Source organism: Caretta caretta, chromosome 15 (assembly GCF_965140235.1).
Source record: "Caretta caretta isolate rCarCar2 chromosome 15, rCarCar1.hap1, whole genome shotgun sequence".
Taxonomy (NCBI): domain Eukaryota; kingdom Metazoa; phylum Chordata; order Testudines; family Cheloniidae; genus Caretta; species Caretta caretta.
In genome coordinates this window covers 20,414,715-20,432,539 of record NC_134220.1, presented here as the reverse complement: position 1 = coordinate 20,432,539, position 17,825 = coordinate 20,414,715, and the positions used below count along the sequence as shown (strand labels likewise).

Below are 17,825 nucleotides of genomic sequence, written 5' to 3'. Positions count from 1 at the left end.
TGCACAGGTTGGAAGTGACTAAGGCTGTTTGCTTAGTAAGAGGCAATACTGCTCTCATGGACATTCAGACAGGAGTGGGAGGTTTTTTCCCCTGGGGTCTTCACAAGGTGCATTCTAGTGGTATCTAGCCATTTATTCCAGAATGTAGCTTTTTTGTATTTTTCCCAGTCCTTTTATTTATTTTACCTATTTGTATATACACACGCAGATTTATTTTATTTATATATATATATATATATATATTTTATTTTTATATATAAAATACACACACAGATATCAATAAATAAGTTTTTTTTCCCCCTAGGACATCTACATCTTAATATTAAGGTTGTACAATTAAGGATTTAAATCAGGGACTGTTACAGTTAGGATTGTGTGAGCAACTGTAACTCATTCCCCATCTGGGGTAAACTCTTTTGTTTAAAACAAAAACACATAGAGAAGATAGGACCTAAATAATGTCTGATCCAAAAGACCCCAGAATGACCTGCGCAGAACTCTACTTACATTTCTTGGAAGGGTAAGAAAAGTTCAGATTGTGGTAAGGTCAGCTCATGTTTCTGAAGAATCAGGGTCTTCCAGATCTGATGTTAAGACTGACCCTATTTGGCAGATATTTCTGTCCCATTATCGATACCATTCTAAACTTCAGCATTCTGTTTTATAAAATGTCCTGTTTTGTCCAAATGACAAGTAGAAATTGCATGCTATTTCCATTTCAGTATTTTGACTATACTAAAGGTATTTTCAGTATTATTCTATTTGTAGAGTGCTATACTGTTATGGAAACAACTATTTCATGTGAACTTTTTCATTTGCCTTGGAATTTCATCCTTTTTCAGCTCATCAGTTAGATTCTTTTTATAACAAATCTAAGCATCTGAAAAATTTTGCCTTATCTTTTAGCAAAAAGAGTTTTCTGTTTATAACTTGCTTGTTTATTTCTCAGTAATTTTCATTGGGAAATTCCAGCTGCTGATACCAAAGGGTTATTAAAAGCTTGTGTGTTCCGTTGGCCTCATGTCCATGTGATTTTATCGTATTTTTTCAACCTGTGACTTGTAACTGTTTTTATACAATTGATCCAATGGACTGAGCGTGGTCTTTCTGTCAAACCTGGTGGCAGGTCAGAAAAGGCAGCTCAACAACTAGCAGATAAATACTAAACTGATGTCTTTTCATTGAAGTTTGAGCTAAATGAACATAAGAGAGGCCATGTTGGTTCAAAGCCATGGTTCATCTAGCCCAGTATCCTGTCTTCTGACAGTGGTCAGTGCCAGGTGCTTTAGAGGAAATAAATAGAACAGGCAGTCATTGAGTGATCCATCCTCTGTTGTCAACTCCCAACTTCTGGCAGTTATAGGCTAGGGACACCCAGAGTTTAGGGGTGTATCCCTGACTATCTTTGCTAATGGCCATTGATGGACCTGTTCTCCAAGAACTTATCTAATTCTTTTTTGAACCCTATTATAGTTTTGGCCTTCACATCTTCCCCTGGAAATGAGTTCCACAGCTTGACTGTGCCCTGTGTGAAGGATTACTTCCTTATGTTTGTTTTAAACATGCTGCCTATTTCTTTCTTGTGTGAAGGAGTAAATTACTCTTGCTCATTTTCTCTACACCATTCATGATTGTACAGACGTCTTAGTTGTCGCTTTTCCAAGCTGAAAAGTCCCAGTCTTTTTAATCTGTCTTCATAATGATTTAACAGTGGTGTAGTGTAGTTATTGCCTTATACAGGCTATTTTTGTAATGAGATTGAAATTTTGGTAACCACTTACTTGCTTCAGTTTTAAAGTGTCAAGTTGTATGAAAGGCGGAGGAGGAATGTATTTTTACCCCACGCAGCAAGGGTTTTAAGATGTAAAGTAAAAAAGCACAGCTTAATACTACAAATCTAGATGTTTGATGCATTTCCAGACTACAAACTTCATGAATGTATTCTTAAAGTTCTCCTAATTTCAACTGTAGCACACAATGTATAAATCATGCCTAACCTTAAACAATAGCATTATATGAGTGTAGAAAACGTTAGCATGTGCTGGTCTTAAGCACTCAAATGCTGCATACTAAGTTTTGTGAGGAAGAGATTATATAAACAATGAGGTCTTTTTATTTTGGACCAGATATAAAAATTAATTTTAGTTCTGTTTAACTTTTTTTGTGATGAATACTGAAAACAAAATGTAAATGCATCTCTAATGAGAAGGCTGAGCAATTTATAGAAGCAGCTAGAAAACATTGGTGGGGGGAGAATGATCAGCTATTTTCCCTTTCCCCAGAGTAGAGTGTACTGCGAACAGCACACTGTGTTTTGAGCGAGAGGATTGTAAAAATGGGGGCGTCATGTTTCATCTTTCAGAAGTTAATCTGCAGAGGTGGTAATTAACTAAGCAGAAGAATTTAACCTGCTTTCCACAGTAGTGCTAGTGATATGTAAAAGTGTTGTTGTTCCTTTATCCAACAGCATCATTTGCTCCAATAAGCTTTGCAATCAAGGCCAAAGAAAATGACCTCCTTCCCTTGGAGAAAAACCGTGTTAAACTAGATGATGACAGTGATGAGGAGGAGGAAGAGGGCAAGGAAGGCCAAGAGAATGCTAGCAACTCTTCAAATAATAATCCAACGCTCGCCACTCCCTGTACTGCTGCTGAAGAGAGAAAACCTCAGCTTACCCAAGAGGAGTTGGAAGCCAAACAAGGTATGCTGTATAATACTGAAAATGATAAATTGCCGAAAGGAGTCTGAATTTTTCAGACCTCAAAAGCATTGTAAACAAGACTTGGTTTTACTTATTTTGGATCTTAACTATGTTTTCTGTTTTTGAAAATGTTCTGAATCACTGTTCTCTCCACTTCCCTGCTAATCTCCTCACATAGACTTCCCATACATTGCTGTTGTCAGTTTAGAATGTAAGGAATCAAGCTGGCATCCCTACCAGCCACAAATTAATACACTGGAGCAGAGTGACTTTATTAGTCCATATGATATTTCTTTGTTTTGGTTACAGCTCCTGAGTGAAATGTTAAACTTTTAGTTTTAAGGCTGTATTAACATGTATGGACATGCCTTTCTTTGTAGGCTTTCTCTGTAGAACCCTTAATGCTTCCATCTTTCTTTCAGTTATGTATCATACTCATAGTCTCTAAAGACAATGTGTTGCTCTTTTCTTACTGGTGTAGTGCATTGCTATAAGCTTTTGTCTGTTGCTCTGTTTATTTTGTGTGTTTGGGGGCAGAGAAGATTTGAATGAAGTGATCGTTTAAGGGGATCAGCCACCCTCAAGCTATTTCACATTAGATGTTAATTTTAACAAGTGAATGCTGACAATGTGTATGAACAAAACACTGATGAAGCTTGTTTTTAAAACCTTGCTTTTATATACATGTCAGTATTCGTGGTGTCTCATCTTTTTATCATGCAAATGAATATTGTTGCTTCAGAAAATGTATCCTGGAATCGCTTAATAGCGTGTCCTTTTTGCAGTATGCATTATACTCTACTGCAATGATGCATATCTGTCACAGATACTAGGCTTTTGATATAGTAACTAATAAATATAAACGTGGAATACAGTTGTTTAACAACAAGAATTGTGTACCACATAGAAAATGTTAGTCAGCCATTAAAAGAAAATGCATACCAAAAACTTGGCACAGCAAAAATATCCATCCAGCATCTGTGTAGAATGCAGGAAATGATAGTGGAAACTGAAAATAACTATACAAACAGTTATCAGATTCACACAATACATTAAAACTTTTTTCTCTCATCATCAGTGAATGTTGCTTGTAACAGTCGTATGTTTAAAAAAAAAAAAAGTGGCAAGCTGCAGAACATATGTTTACACAAACTTTGAGGAGTGTTGGGTATAAAGAGGGGTGAGAGTCAGTGCTGTGATGAGAGTAACATGGAGTGTGGTTTGCTTTTGTTTTTTGCTTGGATTATTACTTTTATCTGAGAATAAACTACTGTATTTATATTGGCATGTTTCATTTTTCATGGCTGGCAAAGGTAGTTGGAGAATGTGATAGGTGTTCTTTTATAAATTCTGTATTTGTAACTGCAAAAATATAATTTAAAATAGTGTTATGGAATGATGTATCTTTCCCCAGCATAAACTCCAGGAGATATGGTGCAATCTGAAAGAGAAAAGTTTCTTATGGCAGGTGGTCTAACTGCTGTGGCTTCTAGTACAAACCCCCAGCATATAAATATTTATGCCATATGTTACAGGTCATGATATTTAAAATATATATTTTAAATCTTAATTTGCTATTGTACAAACAAAGTTTGTCTCTATTTCAACAACCTATTTCAATGCATCTTCTGTTGTGGTATCTGCAGTAGTCTAATCCTTATCTTTGAATGTATTTAATTTTAATTGAAAAAAGTCAGTGATCAGCTTTAATGTGCATGAGAAAAAGGGTATTTACTTTTTGTGGATATGAAGACTATTTTCACTTATAGGAATGAATTCTTTTCATCTAGCTTTTTTCTTTCTACCAAGGCTTATTAAGTTTTGATCTAAGGAAAATGTCTCCATAGAAGCAAAGGACTGTAAAGTCTTTCAAGAAATGGGTTTCGCCCCTTATAAAAAGTTTCAAAGTATCTATTATTAGTGATTAAGCAACTACATTTCTAAACTAAAAATCACTTCTATTTTGTAATCTCATAATGGACAAATGCAGTTAAATTACCATTTCATTTGTAGAATATCCTTGAATATATAATAGTAATGAAGATGATAGCTCAGACTTGCATTTGGCTACTTTAAAAGCTTGTCAGAACATATTAATATAAAGCTTTTCAATTAAACATTTCAAGCGTACAGGATATTCCCAGACACCATTTGGCGTTCCTGTATATGTATTATATGGAGGACTTTCCGCTAAAGAATGATGATACCACATTTTCTTTTTCTCCTTCTGCCTAATCTCTTTCCTGAAATCCCCTCCCCACTTTAAATTTAGCCAAAAATAATCTAAAAATTAATATTTTAACCCATTGTATTTACATTTTGTAACTATTTTCATCTTTGAGGCATGCATTGGGACTATTTGATTCCTCCTCCCTTCCATTCCTGTACCACAGGGGAATTTGGATTACAGAAATGCTGAATTTATTCTTATTGTAAGAAGTGAGATCTTAGTGTACAAATGATGGAAAGAAAATTGACTTAGAGATTGGTCTTTTGAGCTAAAAGTATTGGAACATACAGTATTTTACAAAATAATTTGTCGTTTTTGTGAAGACTGTAATCAGATCAAGTTAAGTAAAGGAATAAACAATAAAAATATTACTGAGTTAGCCCAGTTCAACTCTCATAAAAATGAGTGACTATTAAAGGAGAGTTATTGCAAGAGTAAAAACTTCATAATGTGGTAGGTTACAAATAGAGAACTCAGGTTTATTACTGGTATATTTGACATTTCCAGCCATCACGTCCTCAAGATTTGAGGACTTCAGTACCTCAGCCAAAGGTTATGGGCCTGCTACAAGAGTGGATGGGTGAGATTCTGTGGGCTGTGATGTGCAGGAGGTCAGATAGATGATCATGTTAGTTCCTTCTGACATTAAAGTCTACAAGTCTGTTATCCATCAGGAAAAAGCTAACTACTGCAGAAGCACCCAGTTGAATAAGGAGTTATTTGACGATCTGCTTGAGAATTCAATGCCTTTGCATTTGAAGGTATTACAAGCAGACAGCTGAGCTTTGGGCTAATATTTGCCCTGCAATATGCATATGCATTGTACTTATACATTTGCACATAAAATTTGTCCCTGTGTTAGGGAAGGAGATTCATTTATACCCTTTTCTCTCTCAAAGCCAGGTTCTCTTTTCAGGGCTAGGACTGATGCCCTTCATAGTGCTTTAGAAGTTTTGAACCCTTGGTTAGGAGAAGAACATAACACACTCACTTGCACGAGTTAACTTCTAAAAATCTGCTTTTAGATGTGAGTATATAGCTTCGCTGACTTGGAGTTAGAACTGCTTTTTGCACTTGCTAGTATAGAGTGCAGTATTGCCTTCCCTTCATAGCTACAGCTATAGAAAACAAACATTATAGCTTCTTCGCTTACATGTCCAATTGAATATCAGTTAAATGGCAACAGTGCGGCATTGATTCCTGCAGCAAAGGCAAAACAATTTAAATTTAAATATTAAGGGATTACTACCTTTTTCTTTTCCAACATAAAAATATGGGCAAAATCCCTGTGCTAGGCTACACTGGAAGAGGTTTTAATTAATACGTCCATCAGAGCAGAGGTCTGCTGTCATTATATTTCCAGTGGGGATATAAATCTTATTAGGAAGTCATTTGTAGCATGAAAATACAAAATACACTTGTTCATTAAAAATAAAATTTCAGAAAGACTTTAGACAAGTAGACCTCTCCTTCTGAGAGGATTATTTGCATTTTGACAGTTTTTGTGTTTTGCCCTCAAGTTATTATGACAATCATTTGAAAAACTATCATGCCTTTTGTTATACAGTGCACGTTAAAGAGCTACTCTAACATATTTTTAAATCAAAAATACCTGAAAATGAACAAACTGTGGAGTGCACTTAATAAAGCTCAAAATTAACAGAATTAAATAGTTTGGAATTTTTTATGGTGCTGACCTTATTAAATTGATCCTATTTGAGATATTGACAATATGAGAGCAGTGTATACAAGTGAATAGTTTTCCTGCTGTTCTTTTTCAACTGCTTATCAGTAAATGTAAATAAAACTTTCGTCCAGACCAACTTTGATTTAAGTATATAACGGGTGACCAAACTTTACTGGCCCTCCGAGCCACATATGACAATCTTCAGAAGTTCGAGAGCTGGAGCATGCCTGCCTTGAGACCCCCCTCCTTGCTGGGCAGAAGCCCCAACGCCACCACCCCGCTGCAAGGCCGAGGTCCCAAGCTCCCCCCAGTCTAGTAAGTGGAGAGGGGGTGGGGGGAGGAAGGCAGGGCTCCGCGAGCCACACTTTAACAGTAAAAGAGCTGCATGTGGCTCACAAGCTACAGTTTGGCCACCCCGGATATATAATTTGTTTTTTTTTTCAAACTACAGCTATATTGTGCACTTTGATCCCACACACTTTATAGACAATATTCCTGATCTAAACTAACATTAAATAAAAATTATAAATTATTCCCCATGAAGAAAAATCTGAAAAGTGTCACTACATTTTCTCTATGTATACCTCAGTATGATTTTGCATTGTGATTTACAGAAATTCTTTGTGATTTATAGTACAAACCACAAAATTTATCATATAAATGAGAAAAACATAGGAAATAAAAAAGGAGCGGGATAAATATTACAACAGTAAAGGTGTGCATGGGAAGTTTGCTTTTTGGTAAGACTAGAAAGGTAAAGCCATATTTCACTAGTGGAGGTCACTGGCTGTGCAAGAGGGTGAGTTTTGAGGCTATATTACAAAGAGTGGGTATGCTTGGTGAGAAGAGGGAGGCTGTTACAAGCAGAGAGGCCTCTGGGGAAAGCATGGGATAGCAGAAGAAAGACAAAGGGAACAAGAAGCCTAGAAGAGTCAACAGACCACAAGACAGGGACTAGGAAGAAACAAGGGAAGAATTGTAAGCAGATGCAGTCTTATTAAGGCCTTTAAAAGTGAAGGTGAAGGGTTGGAACTCTATACCAAAAGTCAGTGAACAGACACAATAGGGGTGTGACATGGTCAGGGCCGTGAAATTAACATTATTTTGGATGGTTGAAAGGAGTTGGGGAGGGTTGGAAAGGAGGATGTTACTAAACTTCTGACAGCCATATACATAAAAAACATGTGTATATATATTATGATGGGGCAAGGCCAGATGGCTATAGAAAAGTAGTGGGAGATAGATATATTAGCTCCAGGCTAAACAAATCCCTGGTACCAGGTTAAGTGAAATGGAAGCTGCTCCAGGTCAATTAAGACACCTGGGGCCAATTAAGAACTTTCCAGAAGGCTAGGTTGATTGGGACACCTGAAGCCAATCAGAGGCTGGCTGAAACTAGTTAAAAGCCTCCCAGTTAGTCAGGTGGGTGTGCATGTCAGGAGCTGTGGGAGGAAGTTGTGCTGTTGGAGAGATTGAGTAGTACACACCATATCAGGCACAAGGAAGGCGGCCCTGAGGTAAGGGTGAAGTGGAGCTTGAGGAAGTGAGGGCTGCTGTGGAGGAAGTAGCCCAGGGAATTGTACATGTCATGTTTCTAAAAAGTCAGCTACCATAGCTGGTACTATTAGGGTCCCTGGGCTGGAGCCCGGAGTAGAGGGTGGGTCCAGGCTCCCCCACCACCACCTTTGGCCCCTGATTAATCACTGAGACTGGGAGACAACAGAGACTATGCAAGGAAGGATAACTTCTCCTCACCTCCCTTGCTGGCTTATGATGAAAATGGCTCAGTAGACTGTGACCCTTGTCTCTAGAGAGAGAAGGGTTATGTGGAGGGTCACAGTGAGCCTCTAAGGCTAGCGAAATCCGCCAGGAAACGCGGGACCCACGGAGGCAAGGACAGAGCTTTGTCACAACATGAAAAATATATATACCACTTATATAAATACATGTTAACAGTTTAATCAATTTAAAACTTACATATTTCCATAATACAGTGAAATCTGGAATTGTAATTTGCCAAAGACTGTATCTTAAATGCATAACACTAGAAACTATAGAATATGTGTGTTGCTTTCCCTTTGCCTGAACGTGCTTTGTTACTATGGCAGTGAGATGCAAAGGCTCAACCTAAGTATTTTTGAAAAAAACTTATTGTTTTCAGTAAAATTCTTTATCAGAAGTATTTATATGAAATCTTCCCAATTAAACTCCAGGTGAATATTTTTGGAGTGGCAGGTTAATGAAATGAGTAGAGGCTAAACTATTTCCTACTTTTAGGTGAGGGAAAGTTGCAAGATGTTGTCATATTCCAGGGGAGTTTTTCTTTGCCTATCTTGTGGACAGATAAAATATATTTTTAATATATTTACTAACATTAGTAAACATATAAGTTTGGAGAGAGTAAATTTCATTTAAAGGAGCAGCAGTCTGAATTTAAGGAATTATGATCATCTTTCTTGGGACCCTCTAGCTAGTATTTTTTAATTGAAACAAATTTTAAAACGGGAATTATTCTACAGCTAATAGGTATTGATATTTTGTTAGAAGCAGCCTATGTGCTCAAACTCTGCTGGTTACGTGTTAAATTATAAAGAGGGTTTTTTGTAAGATTTCTAAATCTGTATGAGTTTTTGGTTTAAATACCTAAATCGGTTTTTCTGCTAATAAAAACTAATTGTTCTGAATCCTGTAGAATTAATTTTGCCAGAGTTTGAAGGTATCTGACTTTCATATTTTGAGACAGTGAAATTTATAGCTGGTATATCCATGTTTATAAAATGTGAAATAGAGAAATGTATCACTCAAACCTCACTAAAGAGGTAGTGGCAATATAAATTACATTGCAGGTCTTAATTAGTTGTCATTTGCAATTTTTCTATTATCCAGTTTAAAAGTATGTATTTAATAATTTTAAGGTTACTTAAACAGAATTAACCAAATAAATCTGTTTTTTAATCAGGATGCTTTTGTAATCATAGCACATTATCATAGTATGCTTTGCTTAATTTCCTTGAAGAAATAATAATCTATAATTCCTAATAGTCAGAAGTACTTTGTTTTCCTGAAGGTAGTAAACAAGAGTTCTTTGAAGAATAGTTGCTCAATAATACTTAAGAATTCTTAGTGAAAGTATCAATTCTGTAGGAAACATTGTAACTTAATTTTCATTAAAAAACCTCTTTTGTGATGTCTTTCCCCCTTCCTCTCTCCAATTTAATTTCCTCATGGGCATATGGACGTGAAATTTCTCCTATGGTCTCTAGCCAAAAGACAGTTTTATGGCAAACTGATGCTATTTTGAAAAGGTATTTTGGAGATACGAGATTTTATTAAAAAAAAAGTTATGCTTTTCCCATTTGAAACCTCTTTTTTTTCAAAGTAGTATTTAAAAAGATAATCTAAAGAAAAAAAATTATTTAAAATATTTTTTTTCTCACCAAGCATCAATAGGAACTACTGCATATTGAAAACAGCTATAAAGGTAGGCAGAAGCATCTAGCATTAGAAGCTAAATTTCTTAGAAGCTCCATCAGGTCTTGGCTGATATTTATAGCTTGACTGGTCAAGTCAATGGAGCTTGAAAGGGCCAAATGCCATATAGCTCTGGTTCAAGGGATTTGGAGGGACTGCTGACACTCCTGGTGGAGCTTGTAAAGTCATCACTGTGTCTGCTCGGAAGAACTCTCATGTTTTCCTGATTAATTTAGGAATTACAACATCAAATAGCTGCTTATTCATCATTTCTGGACAGAACTTTTTATGCAAGAATAAACCTGCAGAGAATCGTTCAGAAAACATGTATGCACTACAATATGAACTACCTTGCATCACTAATTTATAATATAAAATAGAAACAACATTTAGTTGCGTATTGACAAAATATTTTATATATTGCCTTCATAATAATGTATCCACTAAAAAAGTCTTAAGTACCTTCACCAGCAGAGATCTTTAAACTAGAGTTCTCTTTCAAGATAAATATATTATAAACAAAAAGATCCTCATAAGAGCATGGTTAGTCTCTAAGGTGCCACAAGTACTCCTTTTCTTTTTAGTTGAACAAAAACACTTAATTCTAAATCTTCTGAGATCCAAATATTTAAAGTTCAATGGTAAATTCAGTTCTGACCTGATTAACCTACATATCTACTTTACGCCATGTACATTTCCCTGTCTCTTCGCTTGCTGTGACTAATCATCAACTTTCACATATTGGCTACAGACCCAATTCCTTTTGGACTTACAGGCCATCAAGAGCCAGAGATATCAATTTCTTCTCACATCTTTGTCTCCACAGAGATTAGAGGTAACATCTTCCCATTGCTCATCTTACTGCTGTGATGTAAAGATCATGATGCCATTCTTGTACCTCAGCCTTTAGATAAAGTCCTGAGGAGAAAAAACACCCCTTTTACCATTCTATAAATTGGATAACTTACATATCCTTATCTACCTTCTTTATACAGACTAGAAATCTCACATGCACCTGATACGGTTCAGAGATTTTTTTTTCTCTCCATATACGTGCCAGATATACACATCTTTACTCCATTCGCTCTTCATATACTTGGTGCAAATGTGAGAATACTACATCTGTTGGAACAGGTTTGGGACCTTGCTTCTTCCCCATGGATGGCAGCATATGTGTAGAATGTTAGATTTTCATTTCTTTCAAACATCAGTGATATCAAAAGTTTCTGAAAGTTGTAGCTATACATATCCCAGTTAGGTTGACAATGAGCAGGAATACAAGTTGAATTAATTTTGTTTTGGAACGTTAGTTTGAAATTAACTGTCAGATAGAACACTAAATATTAATTCAGAAAATACTATCTTCTAGTTGTTTAACATGTATACATTTCCAGTTTTAACTCTCAAAGTATTTTTTTCTCTAGGAATTCCCTGTGGTCTTCAGGTCTACTGAAGAGATTTTATTTAAATGTTCAGTTATTGTGAAATTAGCTCGTTTCTTTGTGTTTTTAATGTCTAGTCAGAAACTTGACGAAATACTGTACAGAGTTGAAATAATCCAGTTCATTTATAGGACAACATTTGAAAATATCTTGATGTAGAGGAGAGTGTTTTTATACAATAATTAATCTATTGTAGATGAAAAAATGCTGTTCAGATTTTCCTTTTATCCAAAAAACTATTGAAAGAATATATATCTTGCCCTTCACTCCTAGAATATTAAAGATGATACATCTGCACTTGAAAGTAAATTGATGGTATATTTGCAGTTAAATGCGGGGACATGTCTGTATTTTGTTAGGTGTGAAACACATCATATTTAGTGGCATTCTATATTAAGAGTGTGTAACTAGTTGATCGTCAAAGGGAGCCACTTTCATAATGCTACAGAAAAATTATTCTCTGGGGTCATGTCCTAAACTGCACAGTTACAATGGTTGTACCTCAGAGAAGTGCTGTTGGGGATCTTGCAGGACAGGAAATGATGTAAATGAGAATGAAGTTGAACTCCTGGGAATATCTTCTGAGTAGATAAGAAACATACTTCTTAAAAAGAAAAAAAGATCTAATAAAAACTTCATGCACAAGAAGAAAAATTCCCTCCTTCCCGCTCTCCCTTCCCCAAGGTGGCTGTGCTGGGCTGTGAGCATCAGTACCCCTTCTGTCTCCAGCTTGAGTCGCTTTGGGGAAGGAAGGAAATGGTAGGCTTTCACTCCCTAGGACAACTCTGCAAATCTTGCATTTGGAAGTGTGGGAAGGGTTTTTATCTGAGTTTAACCATTTAGTATAAAAAGCAGTCTACATTGAAAATGGTAGCAGCAACACAAAGCCTTGTGCTGTCACTGAATATGTTAATGGAGTGAGGGGCAGGAAAAGGATTAGTATCCCTATGCAGGTTTGGTGGTTTTAGGTCGACCTCTGTCCTTGTTGAGAAGACCCTAATAATCCACAATAAATAATGTTTGAAGAAAAACAGCCATTCTTTCTATAGGCTAACAGTTTCACAGACTAATGTGGCTTCATATTGTGTATCAATACATCGTTCCCAAAAGAAATGTGAAGATACTTGAGTTAGACACAGTAATTTTTTGTAAATTCCTTGCATCTTTGTATGTTCCCCCCATCAGCAAAGCAAAAACTAGAGGACAGACTGGCAGCTGCAGCAAGAGAGAAGCTAGCACAGGCCTCCAAGGAATCAAAAGAAAAGCAGCTTCAAGCGGAACGCAAACGGAAAGCTGCATTGTTCTTGCAGACCCTGAAGAATCCTCTGGCAGAAGCAGAAGTTGAGAAAATTGAGGAGAATTCCTTTAATATGGAGGTAAATTAAGAGTAAATTCCATGTATCGTAGTAGTTAATCGAGAGAACCTATGCACAGAAATTCTTTGACTACGTTATTTTTTAATTAAGCTGACTTAGAAGTTACGAGCTCTTCCTGGATAACAGGCACCTCAGTTTAGATGTCTGTTAGTCTTTTCAGATGTCTTGTATATTTTTTAGATCAACAGAAATTTATTGATCACAATTGGTAGATATTGGTAATAATATTTCTCAGATTTGTCAGTTTGTATGTTCTATACAATCAAATAAAAAAAAAAGAAAGCATGGTGTGATTTAAATCTAACGCTGCATTGAAAATCCATGGATCAGTATCCGACCCACTCAAGATTGAAGTACAATATTATAGTATTTTTCATTTTCACTTTATTGCTTATTAATCTATATTTGGGTTTTAGAAGAGGCATTTTGAGGTTTCACCTGTGGTTTGCATATATGTGGTTTATTTAGAGAACTGAACTGAACTGAAAATTGAGTTAAATTTAGTGTAAAACTACGCTGCTGGAAATTCTAATACAAGACCCAAACAAGGTGTGTGCACAATAAGCCACGGGCAATTGGACACTGAGTTATAGTGAAAGGCTGACAGTGAGAGAACCCAGGGGTCTAATCATGCTGTCAGTTGCGTATCGGTTGACTTCAGTGGAAGTTGCACAAGCACAACTAATGGGATCACATGGTCCCTTGTGTTTTATTTTTGCTTTTTCTCTTTTCCACTGAGTCTTTATATAGTGTAAGGAACCTGTATTTTTGGTACTGGAGGAACTTTAAAGCAGCTACATATCTGTAACAAGTTGGTTTGGAGTATCAGGTTGCACATTTCTTATAATGCTCAGTCTTTGATCGGTGGGGATGATTACCTCTTACTGCCTGTCTAGAATGCCAGCAAGAAGATTATGGTTGGTCTACGCTGAAAAGTTAATCAGCATAGCTACATCTCATGGGTGTGAAAAAGAGACATAGTTAAGCCGACCTAACCCCTGGGATAGACACTTGGTCAACAGAAGAATTCTTTGGTCAACCTTGCTGTTGCCTCTCATGGAGGTGGATTACATACAGCAACTGGAGAATCCCTCCCATTGCTGTGGTGTCTACAGTGAAGTGCTACAGCATAGTAGCTGTAGATATTCCATAGTAGTGTTTTAAATGTAGACATAGCCTTAGACATGTGGCCCGTGAGAGGCTGCTTTCCCGCCTCTCTCTCGTACCACTAAAATACTTGTCTGCTGATATGGTTGTCAACCTCACTAGATCTAATACAAGGCAAGAATCAGTTGGGGAGTTTTCAAAAATCTTTGTTTGAGTGAGTCAGTACAGTATTGTTCTCATACAGGTAAAGGCTGAAAGTTGCTTGAATGTTGATAATTTAAGATCTGATTCTGGGGAATAATAGAACTAGCAGTAGTGTCCCCTCACTGCCCTAAATGCCTCTCTGGATCATTGTCACCAAAGAAATTAAGGGCAATTGTCTTGTAAGTGTGAGCAGGTTACTGGAATTAACTATATCTGGATTAAAGATTACTGAATCATTAACCAGTTTTTTTTTCAGCAGACAGTAGAACGGCCAACTAATTTATCACTAGTATAAAACTATTACACGTTAGTCTACTGATAACAGGTGAGCATAACAGTATCTTACTGGCTTCTTAAAGCCTGTAGCTTTAAGAATTATATAAATCCTTTTTTATAAGATTTGCATTTTAAGTAGCCAAGCTTTTAAAGAAGCATCATAGATCAAAAGAAGTTAAATGTTAACACGTTCTAAAAGTATATTTGTTTTTAATTATCAGGAGACTAGCCGATTGATTTCCCTTTTTTTTAAGGAAATGGACTAAATTAAATAACAGGAATCTATCTCATTTTACAGAATCTTGCATTTTTATTACAGCCATGTAACTGTCTTTTGAGTGAAAATGTATTTGCTCTGTCACTGCATGGTATAATTATCATAGACAACAGTAGTCATCAATCTTTGGTTCATAATTAAATCATGAAATACTGATCACAATGTATGTTACATCTTATAACATAAATGGCAGCTAAAATTTTACCAGGCTAACTGTAGCTTTCTTTTTACTCTAGGAGTATCTTTAATTTAATTTTTAATTGATTTTCATTTCTACGCAATAATAAAGGCTTAAAGTACATGTATAGTCCAAATAAAAAAGAATAACAGGACTGAAAAAATGCCATGATGGCTAAACAGAGTAAAAGAGGCAGTTAGAGACAAAAAACATGTATTTTAAAAATTGGAAGTCAAATCCAACTGAGTAAAATAGAAGGGAACATAACGTTTGGCAAGTCAAGTGTAGGAGTATATTTAGACAGGCTAAAAAATAACTTGAAGAGCAATTAGCAAAAGAGACACAAACTAACAGCAACATTTTTTTTTAAGTACATCAGAAGTAGGAAGCCTGCCAAACCATCAGTGATGGCACTGGATAATCGAGAAGCTAAAGGAGTACTCAGGGAAGACCATTCCATTGTAGAGAAGCTAAATGAATATTTTGCATCGGTCTTCGTTGCAGGGGATGTGAGGGAGATTCCCACACCTGAGCCATTCTTTTTTGGTGCCAAAGCTGAGGAACTGTCCCAGATTGAGGTGTCAATAGAGGTGGTTTTGGAACAAATCAACAGTAATAAGTGACCAGGACCATATGGTATTCACCTAAGAGTTCTGAAGGAGCTCAGATATGAAAGTGCAGAACTAACAACTGGTATGAAACCTATTGCTTAAATCAGCCTCTCCACCAGATAACTGGTGGATAGCTAAAGTAATGCTGATTTTTTCAAAAAAGACTCCAGAGGTGATCCTGGCAATTACAGGCCAGTAGGCTTAACATCACTACCGGGCAAACTGGTTGAAACTGTAGTAAAGAGCAGAATTATCAGACACATAGATGAACATGACATGTTGTGAAAGAGTCAGCATGGCTTTTGTAAAGAAAAATCATGCCTCACCAATCTATTAGAATTCTTTGGGGGCTGGTCAACAAACATGTGGACAAAGGTGAGCCAGTGAACATAGTGTACTTGGAGTTTCAGAAAGGCTTTGACAAGGTCCTTCACCAAAGGCTGTTGAGCAAAGTAGGCAAGGATCAGTAACTGCTTAAAAGATAGGAAACAAAGGGCAAGAGTAAATGGTCAGTTTTCACAGTAGGGTCCCCAAGGATCTGTCCTGGGACCAGTGCTGTTCAACAGTCATAAATAATCTGGAAATGGTAGTGAACAGTTAGGTGCAAAATTTGCAGTCAATACAAAATTACTCAAAATAGTTAAGTCCAAAGATGTCCGCAAAGAGTTACAAAATTGGGTGACTGGGCAACAAAATGGCTGATGAAATTCAGTGTTGAAAAATACAAAGTAATGCACATTTGCAAAAATAATCCCAGTTAAACATACAAAATGTTGAGGTCTAAATTAGCTGTTACCTCTCAAGAAAGAGATCGTAGAGTCATTGTGGATAGTTCTCTGAAAACATCTGTTCAATGTGCAGCAGCCATCAAGAAAGCTAACATAATGTTAGGAACCATTAGGGAAGGGATAGGTAATAAAACAGAATATCATATTGCCTCACTCACCTTGTCGCTCTAATATCCTGGGACCGACCCGGCTACAACAACACTGCTTTGCTTTAGTTCCTGACATAGGCAACAATCCTCTAGTGTCTAGATATAGACCTATCTACCTTGTTGATGAACTGTGATTGAAAGTGAAAGCTAAAGCCTTAGGGGAAAAGCTGGAGAAGTACATAAGGATGACCATACTGGGTCAGACCTATGGTTCGTCTAGCCCAGTGTCCTGTCTTCCGACAGTGGCTAGTGCCAGATGCTTCAGAGGGAATAAACAGACAATTTATCAAGTTATCCATCCCTGTTGTCTACTCCCAGCTTCTGGCAGTCAGAGATTTAGGCACTCCCAGACCATGGAGTTGTGTCCCTGATCATGCTGGCTGACTATGTAGATAGATTCAAAGAATGAGCAAACCCGTTTTACCTCTATCAAATGGTTTTTGAAGTAATGCTAGTGCTGCATTTTATTTTATACCTTCAAAATTGATTCCTCTAGTACCACATGTGTAGGATGTGTGACGCTATCGAATCTAACTGATGTTTTTAAGCCTTTTTGCATTAAACTGTACCTTGAAAATAGTCAAATTGGTTTCTGCTGTAGTTGCATTTTTACTCCTGTTTGTATGGTTCTCTTGTAGCCTCTAACAGCTATAAAAATAAGAGAAACAGAAAACTGAACCTTACAGGTGGAATGCAAAGCAGTGTAATTTTTTTAAAAAGTTTTATCTTGACTTATGACTACAATATACACGCACATCTCTTGAGGCAATTAACACCAGAAACAATTTAGGACTTTGTGAGTAGAGACCCAGTACCAAAAGTTACCGAGAGCTCTGAGTGACGCTGGTAGCCAGTGGGAATAAAGGGTTCTATAGCAAAAGCAATATCTCTTTTGGTCTTTCATTGTCTTAGGCTTGAAGATCTGTTCTTTGTTCTTTTCTTTTAGATGTTTGTTGTTTTTGTGCTGTGTATGACAATATTTTTAACTCTATGGAGGGTAACATGTTAACAATTGAAATGAAAATTCATAATGCAGTCTAAAAGTAGAAAGCTATTCAAAATTTGTCAAGCCTAAGAGGGAGATCTAAATCAATGTCTTGCACACATTTTTCATATTTACTAATATAGTCAGGAGTATGACAATTAAATAATATACAGTTGGGGGTTGCTTGGATTTTTGTATGCTGCTATTCATTTCAGTTTTTTATTAAATGGATAATTTAAAAAACATAAATTAGATGTTGTCACCTGCTTTGGTTGTGGAATGGACTTTAGTGTCATAATTGATCACATAATATCCATCGCCTCAGGTAAAATGTGAGTCTTTT

The 17,825-nt window shown here is 36.4% G+C and overlaps 1 protein-coding gene across 8 annotated transcripts in view; it reads left to right on the top strand.

Annotated features, from left to right (window-relative positions):
• Positions 1–17,825, top strand: part of SFSWAP (splicing factor SWAP) — a 96,107-nt gene that overhangs the window by 47,199 nt on the left and 31,083 nt on the right. For all 8 annotated transcript variants that reach the window (XM_048822217.2, XM_048822214.2, XM_048822218.2 and 5 more), the window contains exons 12-13: positions 2,468–2,701; positions 12,717–12,907. In XM_048822217.2, the coding sequence (XP_048678174.2) occupies positions 2,468–2,701; positions 12,717–12,907 (425 nt within the window). The remainder of the gene's footprint in view (positions 1–2,467; positions 2,702–12,716; positions 12,908–17,825) is intronic.